The sequence below is a fragment of the Ascaphus truei genome, chromosome 4 (genome assembly GCF_040206685.1).
Source record: "Ascaphus truei isolate aAscTru1 chromosome 4, aAscTru1.hap1, whole genome shotgun sequence".
NCBI lineage: Eukaryota > Metazoa > Chordata > Amphibia > Anura > Ascaphidae > Ascaphus > Ascaphus truei.
The window spans coordinates 17,309,752-17,336,748 of NC_134486.1; the positions used below are offsets into that span (position 1 = coordinate 17,309,752).

The following is a 26,997-nucleotide window of genomic DNA, read 5'->3' on the forward strand; positions in this document are numbered from 1 at the left end:
GTGTGTGTGTGTTTGTATGGAGGTGTGTGTGTGTGTGTGTTTGTATGGAGGTGTGTGTGTTTGTATGGAGGCACATGCACACGCGTACGCATAGGCATGCGCGGCCGCATGCTGTATATAACAGCCCTAAGAGACACCTCCTGATTTCCTTCTCACTGGCAGTTTGAATGGGACTGCCAGGGACCCCGGCTGTGTTAATCCGATGGAAAGGAAGGATTTTTCACTTGAAAAAGACCTACTAAGGTCGAAACGGTCGTTGTGTATGGCGCAATAAATTTCATACTTTTTGCAAAATCCGTGGAGCGCTAGATCCTTCCTTTTCATAGTTCAAGCTTGGATGATTGTGACAGGTATCCTTTTTGAACCAGCAGCACCGGTAATACTGTTATGTATATATGGCTTATGGTGTGCAGCATATCACTGTTTATTTGTGTTAATCCGATGGGCCATTAATTTCTGCAGAAATGTCACTGAAATGTTGCAGCATGTACCCAGCATGTACCCAGCATGTACCCAGCATGCACCCAGCATGCACCCAGCATGCACCCAGCATGTACCTGGGTCTTGTTGGTGATAGCCCCAGATTTTCCAAGGCAAGTTTAATTCATGTGTTAGAATACTCGTCGGCACACCTGTACAGACCAATCTGTCTATTTCCAATCGATTACAATATATTTACAAAGACGCAAATCAGCTGCAACAGACAATGAACATTGCTCACGCTAGAGCAGGGGCGCTAAACTCCAGTCCTCAAGCCCCCCAAACAGGTCAGGTTTTCTGGATATCCGAGCTTCAGCATACAGGTGCGCCAACGAGTATTCTAAAACTTGCCTTAAACTTGCCTTGGAAAATCTGGGGCTGTAACCAACAAGACCCAGGTACATGCTGCAACATTTCAGTGACATTTCTGGAGACAGACTAATGGCCCATCGGATTAACACAGGAGGGGTCCCTGGCAGTCCCATTCAGCTTGAATGGGACTGCCAGGGACCCCCGCTGTTAATCCGATGGGCCATTAGTCTGTCTCCAGAAATGTTGCAGTATGTACCCAGCATGTACCAGCATGTACCCAGCATGTACCCAGGTCTTGTTGGTGATTGCCCCAGATTTGTTTTAGAATACTCGTCGGCACTCGAGGCTCAGTCAAAGACTGATTGACCACCTGTGCTGAAGCAGGGACTGATTGAGCCACCTGTACTGAAGCTGGGATATCCTAAAACCTGACCTGTTGCGGGGGAGGGAGTTTGAGGACTGAACTTGAGCCTCCAACCTGCCCTAGAGTAGAAGCAGGGTTTCACAGTGGATATAGTGTGACCAAATGGGCCACATCCAAGTGGTACAAGAAGTGATTTCCCGAAGTAATGAATACGATCTATCGCTCAATTTAGGATTCATAGATTAGGAAAGAGCATTTCATTCTGTCTACACCTCGGTCGTTCAAAATGCATTGAGAAGACAAAATGTTGAAGAGAAGTCAATTTCTACTGCAGGGAACTATATAGGAATACCACATCGACTATTACAGTAGATACAAAGATAAGAGCAAAATAAGGATTAGCATGTAATAGGGAGGACACCATGTCTCCAAAGCTTTTCACAGCAACAGTTGAAGAATTTGAGCTGGGAGCATCACCTACGACATTGTTATTTTGATACAAGTTCAGAGAACCTCCAGCAACTAATCAGAGAACCCGCCAAGCAAGCAACAGTGTGTCATCTCCACAAAGATCGAAATCAATGTAAAAGCAGTAGAAGTTGAAATTGATATCTACCGTGGCAGGGAAAGTACCAATCCACGGAAACCTTTCTAATGCAATCAAAGGGAGGATGAAGATGGGATGGAGCACGTTTGGTAGAAATAAAACAATCTCTCAAGAGGAAAGTGTTCCACCAGTGTTTCCTGCCCGTGCTCACGTACTGTATGGATGTGAAACTTGGACCCTTTGTATGAAGATCATTTAGAAGCTTCAGACAATGCAAAGATGTCTGGAGAGATGTATGCTGGGTATCATCCGACGAGACGTGACCCTGGGAATCTCACTTTATCTCCAAATGTCTCAGGCACCAAAATTAGATTGTAACTTCTACGGGGCAGGAATTATTATTATTATTTTCTTTAGAAAAACTTTATATACAGCACGGCGTACACCATCAACTGTATATAAGAAGAAAAAAAATATTATTATATAGAATAGTAATATTTGTGAACAAATATTATAGGCAATAAGAGAGGCATAAACGGAATGATACGGTCTGATAAATCACAATTCTGTCCATTAATTAAGTAATAATCTCCGAAGAACAGGGAATTATTGGCCAGTAATGCCCTGTTCTGAGGGGATTATTACTATCATACTGTAGTAGGCTTTTTTCATAAATAATAGACACTTTTGTATTGATATATAGATTTTTTTTATTCAAATAAAATTGTAAGTACATTAAAGCACCTCTATATACACTTACACTGCAGCTATCTATATCTATACATACATACTGCAGCCCCACACTATATAAATACACACACACACTGTGCAGCCTCCACACAAACTCTGCAGCCCCCCTCTGTACAGACAAACACACAATCTGTAGCTCTACACATGCACACACACACTGCAGCTCCACACACACACACACACACACACACACACACACACACACACACACACACACACACACACACACACACACACACACACACACACACACACACACACACACACACACACACACACACACTCTGCTCCTACACACACTCTGCTCCTACACACACACACAAACTCTGCAGCTATACACACACACAAACAAGCAGCAGCTACACAAACGCAAATAAACAAAAAGAAAACAGCGCACAACGCTCATAGTGACGTAAATCAAGGATACAAATGTATTAAATATCCAAGGATAGGTAATGCGCGTACCTCAGGGAAATAGTAACACAGCATTTCATGGGACAAGTTACCCATACACCACACCAACATGAAGATATGGACAATCGCGGATCATCAGTCATCAGGCGCCACAGGTAAGGACAATCACAGGTCACCATAGTGATGAAGCTGGTCCACAGATGGGTTGCGGTGAGGGCAGCAATGAAGTCCCAAATATGAAAGTCCCCCAAAGACAAGTCTCAGTCCATCTCTACCACAGCAAACTGACTCCACGTGTAGCTCTGGGGCTTCCGTCAGCGCTCAAGTAACGTCACTAAAGGGCGTCGCGCCGAAATTGACAGATCCGCAAGGGGGAGCAGGGTGGAATGATAGGAGCTTGGGGGACTAGATGTAAACTCAGTATCTTGAATAAAAAGCTAATTCCAACATGTTTCAAGACTATAGATGCCTCTTCATCTGATGTCACATCCTATTAAAATAATTTTCTCACGATCCAGGGGAGCATGGGGGATATAAACACACAAAAACAACAATCTAAGTGTAGATGTAACTAATACAATGGTCCCTAGTGAAACTTGGCCCCTGTGTGCAGCCTACTCACAAGAAGGTAATGGTTTTCAAGCAGAGGTGACAATGGGCAGGCTGTGGACTTCAGGAATTGCAGAGTTGCCCCTTCACTGGGGAATTACGACCTCAGCAAGAGAGAAATGAACGCACATAGCACAGATCATATCATTCAAACAATTTATAAAACTCTAAAAAGTGCGGCTAGCCGCTAAGGTAATGAAGTTGCCTTTAAATGCATTTTTCATGCATCTGATTCATGCCGGGGGCCTCCGGTGCTGAGATTAATGTGTGTTTAAATTAAATGCCGGGGGAGGCGTGAGGCCTCTGTAACTCGCTTACCTGCTGCCAGCCGGGTTTTCGGCGACGCGTCGCCATGGCAACGCGGCCTCAAATGAAGCCGTGGCGTCACGTCACTTCACGTGTCGCCATGGCAACGTGCGTCAAATGACGCGATGGGGTCACATGACCCGCGACGTCATTTGACGCCGAGCCATTGGGAGAGGGGGGCGCGAACAGTTCGGCTCCTTGGAAGGGGGCTGCGGCTCCTTGGAAGGGGGCTGCGGCTCCTTGGAAGGGGGCTGCGGCTCCTTGGAAGGGGGCCACAGCTCAAGAAGTTTGCGCGCCCCTGCTATAGAAGATATAATCCTACCAGTATCAGTCCTGTAAACACTGCAGCATGTTCCTGTGTGTGAGATTTGCTAAACCTTGAAAGGACGTCGGAAGATCGCTGTTAAACTCTTAACACAACAGTTCTTTTCTTAAAGGTAAAGTTGAAAATCACATCTGTGACAAAGCTTTCAATTCAAAGAATTATTTCCTTGAGAACGACATACAGCTTGTGCCCCATACTTTGTTGTGATGGTTGTTTTTTTAACACCTACCTGGTGAAAGTAGAAGGATTTTGAATTTTTCACCATGAATATGCCTCGCGCGTTTATTACCTGAAGTCAGGACCGTGCGTCTGTAACAACTAGCGTTCCTTCTTCTGTTTGTCCATCAGGCGCGGCCGCACCCTTTATGGATACAAGCACCTTATTATCTTTTTTTTCTGAAAAGATTTATTTTATAAATATCTGGGAAAATCCTCCCGTTATTGACTTTGATTCTTTTGCCTTCTTTACTCTCTAACAGTAAAAGGGGTACACAGTTAAAATAAAACGAGGGTGACAATGCAGCCCCGCATAAGACTGACTTGTAATGAAGTGCTTGTAAATAACAATAAATGGTTATGTGCCTCTGCTTAGGAAAGCCTGACTGTGTAATTAGAATGTAAGCTCTTCAGGGCAGGGTCTCCCTTTCCCAAAATGTTACTTTTATGTCTGAAGCACATCTTCCCAATATGTGTTATTTGTATTGTTATTTACATGATTATGTCACGTGTATTACTGCTGTGATGCGCTATGTACATTAATGGCGCTATATAAATAAAGATGCATACATACAACCTGTTTGGCACAAATAATCAGATCTTTTATGATATGTATGCTGTAAGAACAGAAAAATAGAATCCGGCTTCCCATATATATTTATAAAACACCTGAGTGTAGATTTGCAAAAACAAAGTAGTAATCATACTTATTTGATTGTATCCAAAAATGTTCACAAGTCCAAGGTGATCAATCACCGAGATCACTCCGTTTTGGTTTGCGTATTTATCTACAGCGCACTCCATCTAGTGGGAATAAGCGTGTACTAATAGAGTGACAGAGCAATGAGCCATGAGAAGAGTGTGAGAATGGGCTCTGTTCAAGAGATAACCTGATGCTATATGATCCAGAGACTGGAGCTACAGTCAAAATCAATTAATGGAAAACCCAGCTGTGCAAGCAAATTAACCACCGCCTGTGATAAGTTATTTTCAGAGGCTGACAAGATAAGCCCCTTTGTCTCAAAAAGAGAGAGAAAAATCAATGAATGCTACAAGGCAGAAAGATAGGGAGCAATTCACCAGCATGGTTTGCTGCCTCTCTCAGAAGCTGCGGTGTTGATAAGGTTGGACAACATAATAAAGGAAGTACTGAAACCAAAATGTCAAAAAACAACATTGAGTCAATAAAGCTACTGGTTTATCCTGTGTCATAAGGGCTATGAGAAGTATATTCTGAAAAATGTCAGTGTACAGGGAAAACTAACCTCTATTGGCAGACATCCCTGTTATCCAAGCGTGACAATGACTAGAAATGGGCGGAGCAGTCAAAATTAGTTCCCCGGAGTATCCAGGGGTTTCCCCTCAAATTCCATTCCGAGGGGTAAAATCCATCTGTATGTACAGTATGTCTTTATTTATATAGCGCTATTAATGTGCATAGCGCTTCACAGCAGTAATACACGTGTCAATCATATGAATAACAGGTCATGGGAATAAGTGCTTCAGACATCAAAGTAACATTTCTGAAGAGGAGTCCCTGCTCCGAGGAGCTTACAATCTAATTGGTAGAGAGGACGAACGTACAGAGACAGTAGGAGGGCATTCTGGTAAGTGCGTCTGCAGGGGGCCAAGCTTTATGTATCATGCGTATAGTATTATCCACGGTGTTACTCATATGCTTCTTTAAGCAAGTGTGCCTTAAGGTGGGTCTTAAAGGTGGAAAGAGAGGGTGCTAGTCGGGTATTGAGGGGCAGGGCACTCCAGAGGTGTGGGGCAGTCAGTGAGAAGGGTTTAAGGTGGGAGAGGGCTTTAGATACAAAGGGGGTAGCGAGAAGACATCCTTGAGCAGAACGCAAGAGTTGGGATGGTGCATAGCGAGAAATTAGGGCTGAGATGTAAGGAGGGGCAGAAGAGTGTAAAGCTTTAAAAGTGAGGAGAAGAATGGAGTGTGAGATGCGGGATTTGATCGGAAGCCAGGAGAGGGATTTCAGCAGGGGAGACGCTGAGACAGATTTAGGAAAGAGTAGAGTGATTCTGGCAGCAGCGTTTAGGATAGATTGTAGGGGATATCGGAGAAAAAGGACCCAATGTAGCACTCGGGTTCACATTCTGGGGATTAGTGATTGACTTAAAAACATAATCTTTATTAAACAACATATATAAAATATTGGTCCAACGACGTACTGAAGGTGAGTTGATCCTAAATATAGGAAGCCATATTGGCTCTGGATCAAAATAATAAATATGTGCCAGACGGTTTTAATAAACCACTGGTACTGTTGCAACACAGTAATCCTAATGCGAACCTGTGTAGTGGGTGATTAAAACAGGGGTGTCCGGGTAAGTACTGGGATTGCAGGTCACAGTGTCATAATGAATCTGTATTAGATGTGACCCAACTGATACACATAGTATATTTGTTTTTATGTTTATCAGTGTTGGTATTGCTGAATCAGCTGCGCTTCTCTATGGTAGTATGCGTGCCCCTATCAGTGACACATGACCTGAGGTAACCCTCTGGATACTATACTCCTGGGGTGTATAGACCTATGTGAACCAGCGTGGCTATAGTCAGGGAATAATGTCCTGACTAAGGTTGTGGCAGTGGGTCAGTATCCCAGTGTTGGAGACACTGATAGTAGGGGCAGGTAGATAACTTTAAAAACAGAGAGCTGCGTTATAGTAGAAGCTGAAGTATACCTCACAGATGTACAGCAGCACACAAGCACGTCAGAGCAGCTATGGTGTACTGCAAGAGAGGTAACTCAGTACTTTAATACCGGAACAATATCCCTTAAACCACCTTAAAGAGGCTAACAGTGACCGTCGGGGCACTTATAGCCTGTGTAAAACTGCACTTGCAGACTACCGCATTGACTCGCGGTCACAAGGATACATGCGGAGGCAGTCCTGATCTGCACGTGCATGTGTGTATAGAGAGCCGACGCGCGCGTTTCGCGAGGGGCTTTTTCAAGGCAAAAGGTTAGTATCGTTTTGCCTTGATAAAGCCCCTCGCGAAACGCGCGCGTCGGCTCTCTATACACACATGCATGCGCAGATCAGGACTGCCTCCGCATGTATCCTTGTGACCGCAAGTCAATGCGGTAGTCTGCAAGTGCAGTTTTACACAGGCTATAAGTGCCCCGACGGTCACTGTTAGCCTCTTTAAGATGTTTTAAGGGATATTGTTCCGGTATTAAAGTACTCAGTTACCTCTCCTGCAGTACACCATAGCTGCTCTGACGTGCTAGTGTGCTGCTGTACATCTGTGAGTTATACTTCAGCTTCTACTATAACGCAGCTCTCTGTTTTTAAAGTTATCTACCTGCCCCTACTATCAGTGTCTCCAACACTGGGATACTGACCCACTGCCATAACCTGAGTCAGGACATTATTCCCTGACTATAGCCACGCTGGTTCACATAGGTCTATACACCCCAGGAGTATAGTATCCAGAGGGTTACCTCAGGTCATGTGTCACTGATAGGGGCACGCATACTACCATAGAGAAGCGCAGCTGATTCAGCAATACCAACACTGATACACATAGTATATTTGTTTTTATGTTTATCAGTTGGGTCACATCTAATACAGATTCATTATGACACTGTGACCTGCAATCCCAGTACTTACCCGGACACCCCTGTTTTAATCACCCACTACACAGGTTCGCATTAGGATTACTGTGTTGCAACAGTACCAGTGGTTTATTAAAACCGTCTGGCACATATTTATTATTTTGATCCAGAGCCAATATGGCTTCCTATATTTAGGATCAACTCACCTTCAGTACGTCGTTGGACCAATATTTTATATATGTTGTTTAATAAAGATTATGTTTTTAAGTCAATCACTAATCCCCAGAATGTGAACCCGAGTGCTACATTGGGTCCTTTTTCTCCGATATCCACTACAGTTTATACCCTAAGCACCGTTCACAGTATCATTTCACTAAGGCTGTAGCAGGGGTTCCCCTACTGTCTCTACTAGATTGTAGGGGAGACAGGATTGGGTACTAAACAATTCGAGCGGATTAATCCGTGTCTGCAATTGGATACAATCCGCACTCAGATTCCATATTGAATCAGAAATCCTCCCTGCGGATTGTTAAAAATCTGCACTGTCTCCCCCCTTGGATTTAATCTGAGTGCAGATTAATAACAATCCGACTGCGGTTTATTAATTATTAATCCATCATGTGGATTGTCAGTGATAGGAAAAAAAAAAAAAAAAGGATCGCCATTTTTGAAACTGATCCGTGGAACCAGATGATCCGAGGCACCGATGATTCGCCCGTCTCTACCAATGACACATTATTGTTTTCCTTAGAATGCAGAACCGTAAATGTTTCTGATGTAGGCTGTCCGGCTAATGATAAATGGAGAGGAAACAATCCGGAGCAGAAACAGCAACAGAAAAACCTCCTACGCGTTTCACGCCGAAGTTGCGCTCTTCCTCCTTAACAAAGCGCCACCTGGGCGTGAAACACGTGGGAGTTTTTTTATGGAGATTACTGGCATTTGCATGTCTCATTAAAGCCATTTTTCATTCCACTATTTGGATGCTGTTCTACAGATGCAGCGGCCATTATTTTAAGAAATCACGGCGCCATTTTCGTGTGCGCTGCTGTACTCCACGCGGCATGAATGCGGCCAATCGCCCCCGGCACACGTGTTTATCGCGGTTGCTTTGTTTGAATTTCATGGATTGTGTGCAATTAAATGCAATGAAATGAATGAATTGTTACGTGTACAATACTGTGCTTCTGTGTCAAATTCAGGTGTTTAAAAGCCAGAACACTAAAATGCCATTTTCTGCACTCGCCTGCACTCGCGTCTTAAGGTGGTACGGTTGGAAGAAATCCCGCGCCATGACATTGGTATTCCGAGGTATACACCACGTGATTTGTTAAAATAATGGCCGCTGCATCTGTATGCAATTTGCTGCCGTTTCTGTTGCTGCTCTGGATCTTTTCCTTTCCATTTATTCAGCCTTGCAGTCCAGGAGGCGCACGACCCAGGGATATGGGAGCCCCTATCGCCGTCGCGAGCGAGACACCACAGTTACTGTGGCTGCGGACAACACTGCACTGCGGATTTGGAGGGTCACAGTTAGGAGGTGAGACGAACTTTCCCCACTTCCAGGACCTGACCTAAGTTCTAGCCACGGACTCCCAACACAGACCCCCCTCATGGCAAAGTATTACTGAAGATAAGACTCTTTGACAGAGGCAAGACAGCATACATTTATACTGTATGGCTAATGATGTATGGTATTGAAAAAAATCAAAATACACTGTATTAACTTCATGTTGTCTAATTTACTAAAACGATGTTTTATCCAATTTTATTCACTAGACCAGTGTTTGTCAAACCTCTATATATCATAGACATACTTCCGTGTTAATAATAGTTTGGAGGACCACCATATTTACATAGTTATAAACAGGCATCAACAGGAACTTGAATAGAGTGAAAATATTCTTTATTTAATATAAAATGTAATATATATACATATATATAAATTTACATATATATATATATATATATATTCAGTTTATTAAAGTGCCTGTGCGTGCTGGTTCAAGTACAACTACAGTACATCCAAATTTACTTTTATGCTGTGCACCTGGGCAGTGAAGCATTTGTTATAGAGAGCACCCTACACTACGTGAAGAGTATTCTACTGTATATAAATAAAACAGTTCAGTAAAAATACTTATGCCTGTGTTGAAAAGCAGGTTTTGGTAGTAAAGGGAAATAGACAGATTGCAGGAGAGAGCTGCCTGAAGTGAATTTTTGAAGTCTTTCGGGGGCCCCTACACAGTTTTAGAACCACAAGACACAAATCACTGGCAAGACTAGGTTAATGCCAGCTCAGATCTGGCAGTTTAATTGATGCAAAGATCATGTAAACAGGAAACACCAAGTAGAAGACTTTCCAGGCACATTCCATTACACCATATCAACACAGGTGTCCGACCAACGTCTCGGCCCATACTGGCCTTCCATCATGGGCAGAGACATTGGTTGGACACCTAAGTTGAGATGATGTCATCAATAAATGGCAAGTATCTTTTTTGCTAATAATGTGGTGTGTCTGCAAATTCTTCTTCTACCTGATGTGGCTAAACCGCTGCACGCTTCTCTCCGAGCGCACGCTAACCCACTTTCAATCCTAACACTTGGAATGCACTAGCTATCACCTACAAGTTTGGGCAAGACACACTTAACCCGAAGCATGCAGGAAACATTTTTAACACCACACACAGGGCATATTTTAAAATGAACGAATTGATCTGCAGATATGATTGTATTTCTATAGCAAAGAAGATAAATCCTAACAGACTAGGAAAAGAAACTCCCACAAAAGATAAGGGCACTCAAGGGTATATTCAAAATATCAAAAATAATTTAATCATACACAACTACGAATCATGAAAAAAAGAAAGAAGTTACCTTCTAAGAAGCTGAGACATCTACATTGACGAACAACAGACTCTCACACTTTGTTGTATGAGGTTACTTTATGATTTGTTACACTGCCACAATGTGTATCTTATAACAACTGTTGGGCGCACATTTTAGAGAGAGTCTATTCACTATCTGAACATTGATAGCCTCAGAGTTTATATAAACACTTTAAATCATTTATATTCTTTCACAATATTTTTCACACGATTTGGTGCACAGTTTTTTCCTTTTCACAACTACGAATCAACAGCGCAGCATAAAGGAACACTCACAAGTACAACATGGACCAAAATGATAGCGCAATATCTCCCTGAGACTATTTAACACAACCGATATGCAACATTCGACACCCCCCTGACAAAGCTCCTGGCGAAATGCGCGTTGGGTGATGTCATCAACAGATGCCCTGAGTGTGGAGACCTTGTAGGATCATTATCGCACCTGCAAGATCCAGCTACTGAACAGCCCATACGAATACACTGGATGTCAAAAACACGTCTCTCAATAAGCCTCACTATAATCACGGACTTCAGCTACAGTCTTCACTACGATGAAGACCCCTCTTGCTGCTATCATACAGTAAATGGGGACAGGGTTTTTCTCCCAGCAGCTTATCCTACTGCTCTGAGCAGTGTGGTTTCCCTTGTGAGATTCCCATGCCAGCATACTTTATCTCACTCTTGTAGTATTATAATATATGAGTGTCTCGTACTGTGCGTGTGTATCTTTGCCTGTTGCTCCGTATTGATTATATTAGTGAGATATTGTGCGCTCATCTTAGCCCGTATTGCATTTTTGGAAAATAAATGAAAAACCATTAATGTGAATTATCTACAATGTGATAAATATGTAGTGTATGTGTTCTTCGTGGTTACATAAAATATATAGTTTGAAAAAATATTTGTGATGTTCTGCAGCCAAGGTGAAGGGGGTCTCTGGCCCCCAAGGAAGAGATAATTGAAAAGGAAAAACATAAGCGCGTGAACATAAGGCTGCCGCCAGGCCGGGAGCGAGCGCGCTGGCACTCGTGCGCAGGTATGTCATGAGCTCTGCTGGGCCGGGTGATTTATGGTCAGCTAGTTGCACGTGGTGGGCGTGTTGTGGGTGTGGCCATGATGTCACAGAGCTGGTTCGCCCTCATTGGGCAAACCGCTCACGTGACTCGCCAGGATATTAAAATTTGCTTGCCTCTGCTAGCAGCTAAGCGCCGTGCAGCAATGTGTTTCATTGCGGCCAACGCGAGCACGCACTCAGCATCACCCTGGATGAAGCCTAAAAAAAAACAACAACCGTGGTGGTTATTTTAGCAATTTGAATACACCAAGATTCCTGAGGAGAACATTGTCCTCAGGAATCTCGGTGTATCCAAATTGCTAGAATAACCACCATGGATGGTTTTAGTTTTTTAGGTTCATGCTGTTGATCTGTGTGTGCATGCACTGCATATATTTAGCATACTGCTTGCATTCATGTACCCCAGTACACACTTAGATTTCTCTTGAAGGTCAAAGTGACTACCCCTCATTAGTAATGGTCTCCACCGTTCCTCCACTTACATTTTGGAGGTGTGCTATAAGTTGCACCATTTTATAAGTGCTGTATCTTTTGATGGCTTTCTTTCTAAGTGGTTTTAAACGTGTGTATTCTGTTGTGTATGAATACATTCTTTTTGATATTTTGAATATAACTGTAACAGGGGACTTATCCCTGTTCAGTAATGTTCCTTTAATCTAGCAGTGTGGTAGTTAATTACTAAACACCACCTGCCTGATTAGATTGTTTACAAAAAGCCTGCCTTGGAGACAGGAAGTGACTCTCTTTAGCTGACTGAGAGCTGACCTTTGGAGACACCACAATGTCTTGAGTTCTGCCAGCCACACAGCAGAGCTGATTGCAAGACACCCAATAAGACTTCTAAACCTGGATGCTGATCTTTTTCTGTGCACGCATGGGTGCGGTTCCAGGAGAGCAGAGAAGCTTACTCTACAGCTGATAAACAGATAAGACTTTCATTATTAAGAGACTGCTTATATCTGCTTATTTTCATGCTATGTGTTTGGGATGGGAGAAATGCTTAACTAATGGAGATGTGAACTAATTGCAAGGATTTCACTAGAAATACTCCCAAGTGAATGGAAGCTTTGTTCCCCCTGTGTTTGGATAATTTCCTGATGAAAAGGAAAAGGCACAATAAAGCCTATTATAATTTCACATTATAACGACTCCAATTGTGTACCTCTGTGAACGTCCGTCTACAATAACCTTGAGTGCCCTTATCTTCTCTGGGAGTTTCTTTTCCGAGTCTGTTAGGATGTCTCTTCTTTGCCATTGTTGCTTTGTGCTCCCCAGCTGTATTTACTCTGCTTGGGTATTAGTGATTGTTGTCTGGGTTGGTGCAGTTTCCCTTTCCCTCGCTCATGATTGTATTTCTGCAGGAAAAATTACATTTCTGGTTGTGACATCAGATTTGGATGCATCATATAACCACCATCTTTATTTATTTTTTTTACCATGACAACGTACCACGTTTTCTAAAGTGAAATAACAATACTATCCCGTTTTACTTCCTATACAGTATTGGGTGAATATGCAGTAAGACCTCTTCTGCTTAATAGATATGGCCATAAATGTTGCTTATTTTGCTCATATTTAATGTTTTGACGATGTTCGATCTTTTAATATACATATTTTTTAATATAAAGACTATTTTATATTAGGGTGTCCTCCCTAAATTCCTACACAAGCTCTAGTACGGAGTTTCTTGGTGAGTAGCGCATTAGAAAAAAATTGAAACAAATAGTTGTTTATGGTTTAAACATTTTTGGTTTCGAATCTCTTCATTTTGAATGCAACAAAATGAAAAAATTTAAAGTGTCACCACCTGCCGTCACCCTCCTGCCTTACTACACGAAATGATGTTCAGGACCACGGACACCTTCATGGCATAGCCGCGGTTTGCTGGAGCTTCAGCCCTTTGTATCTGCTGCCTGAGAGATTTGACACATTCAGTCTCACTAACTGGCTTCCGTTTAATGTCATAACACGATGAAGAGAGGGGTCCACATGCAGTTTATTAAACATCTGTATAAAACAATCTTACAAATATTACAAATCAGGTAACCAAGGAAAGCATTGTTACTGTAATGCTCAAACTCCTAATGACAATAATAACAGCTTTTTACATTACCCCGTATGCATGTAATCCTATCATTGCTAGAGGGGCAATGCCCCGCTCAACAGTGTAAGGCTAAGGCCCCGCTCCCTCAGTCAGCGCGCCCGCACTGCAGACAGGCAGGGAGCTGACAGACACAGACCGCGATATGCGGTCTGTAGGGAGCGGGGGCTGGAGTGGGAGGGAGGGGCGTGGTTTAAGCGGAGGGACCCGCTACTCCCCCCCCTTCCACGGGCTCAGGCTCCCAGGCTGCAGGAGGGAGCTGCTGTGGGCTGCCCTACTCACACGCTGACACTCAGGCACACACACACACACTCAGGCACACACAGACACACAGACAGGCACTCATGCACACACACACAGGCAGGCACTCACGCACTCAGGCACACACATACACAAACACAGACAGGCAGTCACGCACTCAGGCACACACATACACACACACAGGCAGGCAGTCACGCACTCAGACATACACAGATACACACACACAGACAGGCACTCAGACACACACACACACACACTCAGGCACACACAGACACACAGACAGGCACTCATGCACACACACACAGGCAGGCACTCACGCACTCAGGCACACACATACACAAACACACAGGCAGTCACGCACTCAGGCACACACATACACACACACAGGCAGGCAGTCACGCACTCAGACATACACAGATACACACACACAGACAGGCACTCAGACACACATACACACACACAGGCACTCAGGCACACACACACACACAGGCACTCACGCTGCTTTCCCTCCACACTCTCCTCCCCGCTCCCCAAAGCCTCCCCTCCTCCCGAAGCCTCCCCTCCTCAGTGGCTCACAGCCACACCACGTGACGCGTCGACGCTTGGGATTACAATTCTCTTGAATCCCCTAGCGGCTGACGCGTCACAGCGTGTAGTGAGCTGTGCCGTGAGGGGGGACCGGGACCGGCTCGGGAGGATTCCCCTGCTGGTGGGGAACGCTCGTGCGGCCGCCCGCGCCGCCGGGCGCAGCGGGTCCCAGGCCTAACAATCCAGTGTATTGCAGATCCCTTCTGTAGTGAGAAACTAGAAGCACTTCAGCCACTATCTCCATATCTGGGCACACGCTGTACATACTGTATCTAGTCAGACACACACCACAGTTATTGGTTATATTCTCAGTAGTGATCTTTAAGAGAGATACAATTATAAACAATCAGATGTAGTTTTATAAATTAAACAGACAAACAAGTGAGGTGGTCTTTCATATACAATCTTCAACTCGACAGCTTGGATTTAACATAAACCGATAAATAAAACATACCCTATAAATAAAAAGCATTCAATTTCATAAACGAGCAATGGTTTTGATGTTACAACATTTACAATACAATCATGTGGGATTAAAGGCACGTACATGATAAACCAGCGTGTAAAGATCCTAGTCACCTAAACGGCAACCCCTAGCCCCAGTGCTGTGCGCAACGCTGGATGACCGGTCAGTTACCGCTGTGACCGGTAACATCGGCCCCCAGTATGCTTTCATGCTGCTTTGCGGTCATGCTGTGACCGGCTGCGGCAGTGTGGCGGTGTGGAGAGCAGGTGACAGAGGCACGCGAGGACTGGACGCAGGAAGAAATTGGAGCGCATCATGGACTCTTCCCACCTCTGCTCTCAATTCACACTGTGGCAGAAGGAGGGGTGGCAGCATGTCATTGTGTGCTTGTGTCAGTGTCACTCACACGCACACTTTTACACACAGCCGCTAACGGTTGGGGGTGGGTGAGTCATTACTTGATCCACCTGTGCTGAAGCAGAGATATCCTTAAAACCTGACCTGTTAGTGGCCCTTGAGGACTGGAGTTGGCCACTCCTGTCTTAGACCAACACCTTCATACATGTTGTGAAAGGTCGCTCATTATCATAGACACGACACAGCTGAAGGAGGAGATGTGTGGTCTCAGAAATACATAAGAAATAATTACTCATCAAGCAAATCCATGCTGATCAAACCCAAGGAGTCAGATCTGAGCAACAAATGAATCAACTATAACATTCAGTGTTTCCAAGCCTTTTTCTACCAGTGGTTGGCTGCACATGTGGGTAAGTAGAGGTCACTATATGATCAGCACAGCACATTCACAAAGCCCTCTGACATAATCAGCAAAACCGAAACCAAGCTGGGAGGGATTATAAAGCAGATGATCGAACCTGATCCAAGTAGCTGGCTCACTTGATGTTCTCTATCATTTTGTCCTTCAAGAAGGACCAACTGAGCAGTATGGGACAGGAGTAACCTGGCTCCAAAAGATACTCATATTAGCCCAATTACAGAGACAACCTGGTGCTCCTAAACATGCTATCTCTGATACTCTATTTTGTTACTGGCTCCTTTCGCTAATTTCTAGTTACCTTTCTTGATGATGCAGCCTTGGAGATATTTGCTTATTTTGCGCATGCAAAAAACAACTTTGCTCCAAAATATATAAGTTATTTATTCTGTATATGACTTTAAAAGAGACAATAGAACAGCTGGAAGTCTAATATTTTATTTCGCATATCCTTTGCGTTGCGAGGGATTGGTGATATTATTTGTTCCTTAACTTCCGGAGTTTTATGTAACAAAAAGTCATGATTACGTAACAAAGTCCTCATTTGTGCTTTGTCCATCTTCTCTGCGCAGCCTGCGGCGACCAGGACACGTGCTGGCTGCGAAATGTTTACATTGAGCTCTCGTCGATGGGGCCAGAATGGGGACACCCAAGACTTGAGTAAGGAATTCATGTTCTCGGCCTATATTTACATCCTGGAATACGGGACAGGAAACACAGTAGTGTGCACCTTACTGCTTCTCCGCTCCTGGAGAAGAGAAAAGGAGACAGTTACCAAGTTGCCCAAGCAGTTACTGCCATTAATTGCAATAAACTTCTTCGTTCTTGGGTGAGCAAACCCTCCAAAAGATGCAGTCAAACAGGGTGCAATGTCTTGCAGTAGGGGAGAGCTAGGTGAGGATAAAATCATCACTTTTTATGACTTGGAAGATTTATCTAAGCTTCAGAAAAATGATGTAAATGTCCTTACAACACAGGGACACATTCAGGCTGTTACAGTTAATAACAATATAAATATTTGGATAAATTGTAGAAGTTAAAAAATAATGTGTTGCGGTTCAGGTACCCCGTTTTGTGGCTTTCAAGCCAGATAAATATGTATCTATACCCCAAAATTTCTCCCCCCCTCCCCCCCAATAAATATTTTATTTTGATTCCTACAATTTCTACATTTGGATTTTTTTCTTTTTGGAGTTCCAGCGTTGCCAGTGGTGGGGTACGTGGTGGGGTACGTGGTGGGGCAGTAGCCCTAGGGCACCCATCAGATATCCCATATTCTTCTTATCATAGTAAGGTGAGTGCCAGCCTATCGTATGGATTGATCATTCTTATGACACTTGCCAAGATGCCCACTGCACTAGAGGAGAATACCTGCAGGTCTTACTGTACTTTGTTAGGTTTGTTAATCCCAGTTCACTGTAATAACACATTGTTGACTGCAGATATATCAGATACAGAGACACACAGGGCAGGTAGAGACCCTATGATCCTACCTTGTATTTACATATACACTAATTAATACAAAAGAAGTCTTCCCGATGCTGGACAAGTATTCAGGTCAATTAAAATGAATGGGACAAGAATCTTCTCCAACGCAAGAAAGCAGCTTCATAGCATATTGAAAAGGGGACATATAATTGATTAGATATAAGACTTCTACTCTAATAATGTCCCTCTCATTATCAGTTTATCAAAGTGTTCCTTTTGTGCCAGCTTGTGATTTGGAGGCTGTCTATAGGAGAACAGTTGGGACATATTTTTCCCATTTTGCTAGAGCTAAACAAAAAAAAATAGTTGAAGAAAGGAAGGAATGGGGCAATTTGCCACGGCCGTTTAATAACTTTGAACAATTGGCCATGCCGCTGCTGGCCATTTCACCGCAGAGTTTCGGGTTTTTACAGGCTCAGAGGTAACCAGCCGGGCATAATACCTTTATTAATAACCTGGTTACCCAATCACCGTCGCAGTTAAGGTTAGGAATTTTAGGGTTTGGCGGTTAGGGATCAAGGTTAGGTTTAGGGGTTAAAGTTAGAAGTGGGGTTAGGGGTTCAGGTCCTAGGTTGCAGTTATCCGCATTAGCCAAAATCTCCAAGACTCCCTGGGTCAGCTGGGGCGGAGAACTGTCCTGGCGGCCAAACTGCGGATAACACTCCTAGACCCGAAAAAAGAAACCTAACCGGATGGTGGCAACCAATGTGCCTTGCATTGCTGCCTCCCTAAGCACTGAAGGGGTTAAGAAACATACGTTTCTAATGCAGTATAGCAGGGCAAACATATCCTGAGTTTGATAAGCAGTGAGTCACGCTATGGATTATTCCCTTCATACTGATAAACGTGTCACGCTCTAATATCCCGTGTTTATAACGAGTAAATAAAGGGCGGTGTCCAACCAACTTTAACGTAACATACTTCCAACTCTAATGTCACCTACTCTCTACCAGTAATCTAATGTCACCTACTCTCTACCAGTAATCTAATGTCACATACTCTCTACCAGTAATCTAATGTCACCTACTTTCTACCAGTAATCTAATGTCACCTACTCTCTACCAGTAATCTAATGTCACCTACTCTCTACCAGTAATCTAATGTCACCAACTCTCTACCAGTAACCTAATGTCACCAACTCTCTACCAGTAATCTAATGTCACCTACTCTCTACCAGTAATCTAATGTCACCTACTATCTACCAGTAATCTAATGTCACCTACTCTCTACCAGTAATCTAATGTCACCCACTCTCTACCAGTAATCTAATGTCACCAACTCTCTACCAGTAATCTAATGTCACCTACTCTCTACCAGTAATCTAATGTCACCTACTATCTACCAGTAATCTAATGTCACACACTCTCTACCAGTAATCTAATGTCACCCACTCTCTACCAGTAATCTAATGTCACCTACTCTCTACCAGTAATGTAATGTCAGACACCATCTACCAGTAATCTAATGTCACCTACTCTCTACCAGTAATCTAATGTCACCTACTCTCTACCAGTAATCTAATGTCACCTACTCTCTACCAGTAATCTAATGTCACCCACTCTCTACCAGTAATCTAATGTCACCTACTCTCTACCAGTAATCTAATGTCACCTACTCTCTACCAGTAATCTAATGTCACCTACTCTCTACCAGTAATCTAATGTCACCTACTCTCTACCAGTAATCTAATGTCACCTACTCTCTACCAGTAATCTAATGTCACCCACTCTCTACCAGTAATCTAATGTCACCTACTCTCTACCAGTAATGTAATGTCAGACACCATCTACCAGTAATCTAATGTCGCCTACTCTCTACCAGTAATCTAATGTCACCTACTTTCTACCAGTAATCTAATGTCACACACTCTCTACCAGTAATCTAATGTCACCTACTCTCTACCAGTAATCTAATGTCACCAACTCTCTACCAGTAATCTAATGTCACCTACTCTCTACCAGTAATCTAATGTCACCTACTATCTACCAGTAATCTAATGTCACCTACTCTCTACCAGTAATCTAATGTCACCCACTCTCTACCAGTAATCTAATGTCACCAACTCTCTACCAGTAATCTAATGTCACCTACTCTCTACCAGTAATCTAATGTCACCTACTATCTACCAGTAATCTAATGTCACACACTCTCTACCAGTAATCTAATGTCACCCACTCTCTACCAGTAATCTAATGTCACCTACTCTCTACCAGTAATGTAATGTCAGACACCATCTACCAGTAATCTAATGTCACCTACTCTCTACCAGTAATCTAATGTCACCTACTCTCTACCAGTAATCTAATGTCACCTACTCTCTACCAGTAATCTAATGTCACCCACTCTCTACCAGTAATCTAATGTCACCTACTCTCTACCAGTAATCTAATGTCACCTACTCTCTACCAGTAATCTAATGTCACCTACTCTCTACCAGTAATCTAATGTCACCTACTCTCTACCAGTAATCTAATGTCACCTACTCTCCACCAGTAATCTAATGTCACCTACTCTCTACCAGTAATCTAATGTCACCTACTATCTACCAGTAATCTAATGTCACCTACTCTCTACCAGTAATCTAATGTCACCCACTCTCTACCAGTAATCTAATGTCACCTACTCTCTACCAGTAATGTAATGTCAGACACCATCTACCAGTAATCTAATGTCACCTACTCTCTACCAGTAATCTAATGTCACCTACTCTCTACCAGTAATCTAATGTCACCTACTCTCTACCAGTAATCTAATGTCACCTACTCTCTACCAGTAATGTAATGTCACCTACTCTCTACCAGTAATCTAATGTCACCAACTCTCTACCAGTAATCTAATGTCACCAACTCTCTACCAGTAATCTAATGCCACCTACTTTCTACCAGTAATCTAATGTCACCTACTTTCTACCAGTAATCTAATGTCACACACTCTCTACCAGTAATCTAATGTCACCTACTCTCTACCAGTAATCTAATGTCACCAACTCTCTACCAGTAATCTAATATCCCCTACTCTCTACCAGTAATCTAATGTCACCTACTCTCTACCAGTAATCTAATGTCACCTACTTTCTACCAGTAATCTAATGTCACCAACTCTCTACCAGTAATATAATGTCACATACTCTCTACCAGTAATCTAATGTCACACACTCTCTACCAGTAATCTAATGTCACCTACTCTCTACCAGTAATCTAATGTCACCCACTCTCTACCAGTAATCTAATGTCACCTACTCTCTACCAGTAATCTAATGTCACCTACTCTCTACCAGTAATCTAATGTCACCTACTCTCTACCAGTAATCTAATGTCACCTACTCTCTACCAGTAATCTAATGTCACCTACTCTCTACCAGTAATCTAATGTCACCCACTCTCTACCAGTAATCTAATGTCACCTACTCTCTACCAGTAATGTAATGTCAGACACCATCTACCAGTAATCTAATGTCGCCTACTCTCTACCAGTAATCTAATGTCACCTACTTTCTACCAGTAATCTAATGTCACACACTCTCTACCAGTAATCTAATGTCACCAACTCTCTACCAGTAATCTAATGTCACATACTTTCTACCAGTAATCGAATGTCACATACTTTCTACCAGTAATCTAATGTCACCTACTCTCTACCAGTAATGTAATGTCACCTACTCTCTACCAGTAATCTAATGTCACCTACTCTCTACCAGTAATCTAATGTCACCTACTCTCTACCAGTAATCTAATGTCACACACTCTCTACCAGTAATCTAATGTCACACACTCTCTACCAGTAATCTAATGTCACCTACTCTCTACCAGTAATCTAATGTCACCTACTCTCTACCAGTAATCTAATGTCACCTACTCTCTACCAGTAATCTAATGTCACACACTCTCTACCAGTAATCTAATGTCACCTACTTTCTACCAGTAATCTAATGTCACCTACTCTCTACCAGTAATCTAATGTCACCTACTCTCTACCAGTAATCTAATGTCACCTACTCTCTACCAGTAATCTAATGTCACCTACTCTCTACCAGTAATCTAATGTCACCAACTCTCTACCAGTAATCTAATGTCACATACTTTCTACCAGTAATCTAATGTCACATACTTTCTACCAGTAATCTAATGTCACCTACTCTCTACCAGTAATGTAATGTCACCTACTCTCTACCAGTAATCTAATGTCACCTACTCTCTACCAGTAATCTAATGTCACCTACTCTCTACAAGTAATCTAATGTCACACACTCTCTACCAGTAATCTAATGTCACACACTCTCTACCAGTAATCTAATGTCACCTACTCTCTACCAGTAATCTAATGTCACCTACTCTCTACCAGTAATCTAATGTCACCTACTCTCTACCAGTAATCTAATGTCACACACTCTCTACCAGTAATCTAATGTCACCTACTTTCTACCAGTAATCTAATGTCACCTACTCTCTACCAGTAATCTAATGTCACCTACTCTCTACCAGTAATCTAATGTCACCTACTTTCTACCAGTAATCTAATGTCACACACTCTCTACCAGTAATCTAATGTCACCTACTCTCTACCAGTAATCTAATGTCACCAACTCTCTACCAGTAATCTAATATCCCCTACTCTCTACCAGTAATCTAATGTCACCTACTCTCTACCAGTAATCTAATGTCACCTACTTTCTACCAGTAATCTAATGTCACCAACTCTCTACCAGTAATATAATGTCACATACTCTCTACCAGTAATCTAATGTCACACACTCTCTACCAGTAATCTAATGTCACCTACTCTCTACCAGTAATCTAATGTCACCTACTCTCTACCAGTAATCTAATGTCACACACTCTCTACCAGTAATCTAATGTCACACACTCTCTACCAGTAATCTAATGTCACCTACTCTCTACCAGTAATCTAATGTCACCTACTCTCTACCAGTAATCTAATGTCACCTACTATCTACCAGTAATCTAATGTCACCTACTCTCTACCAGTAATCTAATGTCACCTACTCTCTATCAGTAATGTAATGTCACCTACTTTCTACCAGTAACCTAATGTCACCTACTCTCTACCAGTAATCTAATGTCACCAACTCTCTACCAGTAATCTAATGTCACACACTCTCTACCAGTAATCTAATGTCACCTACTCTCTACCAGTAATCTAATGTCACACACTCTCTACCAGTAATCTAATGTCACCTACTCTCTACCAGTAATCTAATGTCACCAACTCTCTACCAGTAATCTAATATCCCCTACTCTCTACCAGTAATCTAATGTCACCTACTTTCTACCAGTAATCTAATGTCACCAACTCTCTACCAGTAATATAATGTCACATACTCTCTACCAGTAATCTAATGTCACACACTCTCTACCAGTAATCTAATGTCACCTACTCTCTACCAGTAATCTAATGTCACCTACTCTCTACCAGTAATCTAATGTCACACACTCTCTACTAGTAATCTAATGTCACACACTCTCTACCAGTAATCTAATGTCACCTACTCTCTACCAGTAATCTAATGTCACCTACTCTCTACCAGTAATCTAATGTCACCTACTATCTACCAGTAATCTAATGTCACCTACTCTCTACCAGTAATCTAATGTCACCTACTCTCTATCAGTAATGTAATGTCACCTACTTTCTACCAGTAACCTAATGTCACCTACTCTCTACCAGTAATCTAATGTCACCAACTCTCTACCAGTAATCTAATGTCACACACTCTCTACCAGTAATCTAATGTCACCTACTCTCTACCAGTAATCTAATGTCACCTACTCTCTACCAGTAATCTAATGTCACACACTCTCTACCAGTAATCTAATGTCACACACTCTCTACCAGTAATCTAATGTCACCTACTATCTACCAGTAATCTAATGTCACCTACTCTCTACCAGTAATCTAATGTCACCTACTCTCTACCAGTAATCAAATGTCACCTACTCTCTACCAGTAATCTAATGTCACCTACTCTCTACCAGTAATCTAATGTCACCTACTCTCTACCAGTAATCTAATGTCACCAACTCTCTACCATTAATCTAATGTCACCAACTCTCTACCAGTAATCTAATGTCACCAACTCTCTACCAGTAATCTAATGTCACCTACTTTCTACCAGTAATCTAATGTCACCTACTCTCTACCAGTAATCTAATGTCACCTACTCTCTACCAGTAATCTAATGTCACCTACTCTCTACCAGTAATCTAATGTCACACACTCTCTACCAGTAATCTAATGTCACCTACTCTCTACCAGTAATCTAATGTCACATACTCTCTACCAGTAATCTAATGTCACCTACTCTCTACCAGTAATATAATGTCACCTACTCTCTACCAGTAATCTAATGTCACCTACTCTCTACCAGTAATCTAATGTCACCTACTCTCTACCAGTAATGTAATGTCACCTACTCTCTACCAGTAATCTAATGTCACCAACTCTCTACCAGTAATCTAATGTCACCAACTCTCTACCAGTAATCTAATGTCACCTACTTTCTACCAGTAATCTAATGTCACCTACTTTCTACCAGTAATCTAATGTCACCAACTCTCTACCAGTAATATAATGTCACATACTCTCTACCAGTAATCTAATGTCACACACTCTCTACCAGTAATCTAATGTCACCTACTGTCTACCAGTAATCTAATGTCACCTACTCTCTACCAGTAATCTAATGTCACCTACTCTCTACCAGTAATCTAATGTCACCTACTCTCTACCAGTAATCTAATGTCACCTACTCTCTACCAGTAATCTAATGTCACCTACTCTCTACCAGTAATCTAATGTCACCTACTCTCTACCAGTAATCTAATATCCCCTACTCTCTACCAGTATCTAACGTCACCTACTATCTACCAGTAATCTAATGTCACCTACTCTCTACCAGTAATCTAATGTCACCTACTCTCTACCAGTAATCTAATGTCACCTACTCTCTACCAGTAATCTAATGTCACCTACTCTCTACCAGTAATCTAATGTCACCTACTCTCTACCAGTAATCTAATGTCACCTACTCTCTACCAGTAATCTAATGTCACCTACTCTCTACCAGTAATCTAATGTCACCTACTCTCTACCAGTAATCTAATGTCACCTACTCTCTACCAGTAATCTAATGTCACCTACTCTCTACCAGTAATCTAATGTCACCTACTCTCTACCAGTAATCTAATGTCACCTACTCTCTACCAGTAATCTAATGTCACCTACTCTCTACCAGTAATCTAATGTCACCTACTCTCTACCAGTAATCTAATGTCACCTACTCTCTACCAGTAATGTAATATCAGACACTCTCTACCAGTAATCTAATGTCACATACTCTCTACCAGTAATGTAATGTCAGACACTCTCTACCAGTAATCTAATGTCACATACTCTCTACCAGTAATCTAATGTCATCTACTCTCTACCAGTAATCTAATGTCACCTACTCTCTACCAGTAATCTAATGTCACTTACTCTCTACCAGTAATCTAATGTCACCTACTCTCTGCCAGTAATCTAATGTCACCTACTCTCTACCAGTAATCTAATGTCACATACTATCTACCAGTAATCTAATGTCACCTACTCTCTACCAGTAATCTAATGTCACCTACTCTCTACCAGTAATCTAATGTCACATACTCTCTACCAGTAATCTAATGTCACCTACTCTCTAACTGGGCCTGGGGCAGGCGGCCTACACAGGGGCGGTAAACCTCCCCTGCACCGAAGCTCCGTCTCCTCTCCAACCAGCTCTGAGACAATGTGCGCGCAACCACCTCCCTTTCCTCCTCCAGAACTCAACCCATTGGCTCAATCCTATCACGGGGTCTTCGCGGGTGCTACTGGGACAGGTGTATCACTACCTCCCTCCAATTAGAACTCTCCTCCTTCGCGGGCTTTGGCAAAACAAGTCTGCGCACGCGCAACCTCTGGCCAGGTCAAACCCACGGATGCCAACCCGTACATGGCGTCTTGCATGACGCGGAGCCTCCCTACGGGAGTACTCTCTCTATGCACCCCCCCCCCATCCCCCATACCAAGGGTGAAAAAGGGGATCCCGGCTACATATATATATAAAGAAAAAAGTGCCCGATCCTAGTGCATTATGTCTAAAAAATACATTTAATAAATCCAAAGCTTCACAAATTCGAACTCACAAACAACAAAAGTATTAAAGCGTTGTATGAGATAAATACTCATGCCCCAGTCATGTCACTAGAACTCCGCTCCTCCGCTCTGCTCGTCCGGACTGTTCCCTCTGAGCCACCGTCCAGCAGGAACCCACAGTGCAAAATAGCCGTTAGAGAAGTCCTCCGGAAACACACCTCCGATGTAATTTAGTTCCGGGCAGAGTAGGGAACAAATTGGATGTAACAGCGGGTGTCCTTTGCTCAGGCAATAGGTGACTGAATGTAAACGCCTTTGCTCAGCAGCACAATGTTACCCTACGCGTTTCTTCACACAAAGTGATTTCTTCAGCGGTGGATACTGGGTACATGTGATGCGTATATATATATATATATATCCCATGTATCCAATCAAATTAGATATAAACTAACTTGGCACACGTGTATTATATTTAACATCATTATTGATTCTAATACTTAAAAAAACAAATGGCTCCAATATAGAAGCTCATACAATTTAAAAATCATTTGTCTAGTCTAACACAATTAACTCATACATTCTAATGTCTTTGTTAATATATAATTAGTAATATATCTACTGTATATAGAAAGTGTATACTAGAAGAAGTTTTTGTTTTTTTTCAATAGGAACATACAATACTAATCAGTATTTATAATGTAATGGTCATATATAAATATATTATCCATTTAACTTTACATTAAACAAAGGAGGACATATAAATTGTGAAATAATATCAGGCTTGTTTTAGGAGGATAGCAAGTAGAGAGGAGAAATTTGGCGGTGCAACTGCTCCTGAAAAGAAAACTGCAGACCGGGGCTTCTTTACTGGTCAAAAAACTTTATTTGGCACATAGCAGCCAGAGAAACACGCTAACGTGTTTCGTGCGTCACTTCGCGCTTTATCAAAGAGGATCACTGTTTTAGGAGGATCACTGTTATTCAGTTAGTCATTAGAATATGTTGTAGTTGTAATTATCATAGTGAGCTAAATAATTTTTTAATTAAACCATTATCATAAATTATCTTGGAAGATGTAACTGTAAATGAAATAACCTTTTGAGATAGTTGTATAATATACCAATACATATTTTAAAGGTCTCTACATTAATTGTACAATACTACATTAATAGTAATGAAGAAAATATATATTAGATTTTGCTTTTGAATGATTGAAAATATTTACTCTTAAATCTAAATCAGAAAAATGATGGCACTATTGATCCCATATCTAATTGTTCACCTTTATTATGGTTGATTTAGGTATTATTATAGATAT

General features: G+C 42.2%; 1 protein-coding gene across 6 annotated transcripts in view; it reads right to left on the reverse strand.

Annotated features, from left to right (window-relative positions):
* Positions 1–12,869: 12,869 nt before the first annotated feature.
* Positions 12,870–26,997, reverse strand: part of KIF6 (kinesin family member 6) — a 300,109-nt gene continuing 285,981 nt past the window's right edge. For 5 of the 6 annotated variants that reach the window (XM_075595374.1, XM_075595370.1, XM_075595372.1 and 2 more), the window contains one exon: positions 16,421–16,809. In XM_075595374.1, the coding sequence (XP_075451489.1) occupies positions 16,793–16,809 (17 nt within the window). In that variant the 3' untranslated portion in view covers positions 16,421–16,792. Of the gene's footprint in view, positions 13,226–16,420; positions 16,810–26,997 lie in introns of those variants that run through there. The other variant, XM_075595373.1, reaches the window with a different exon arrangement.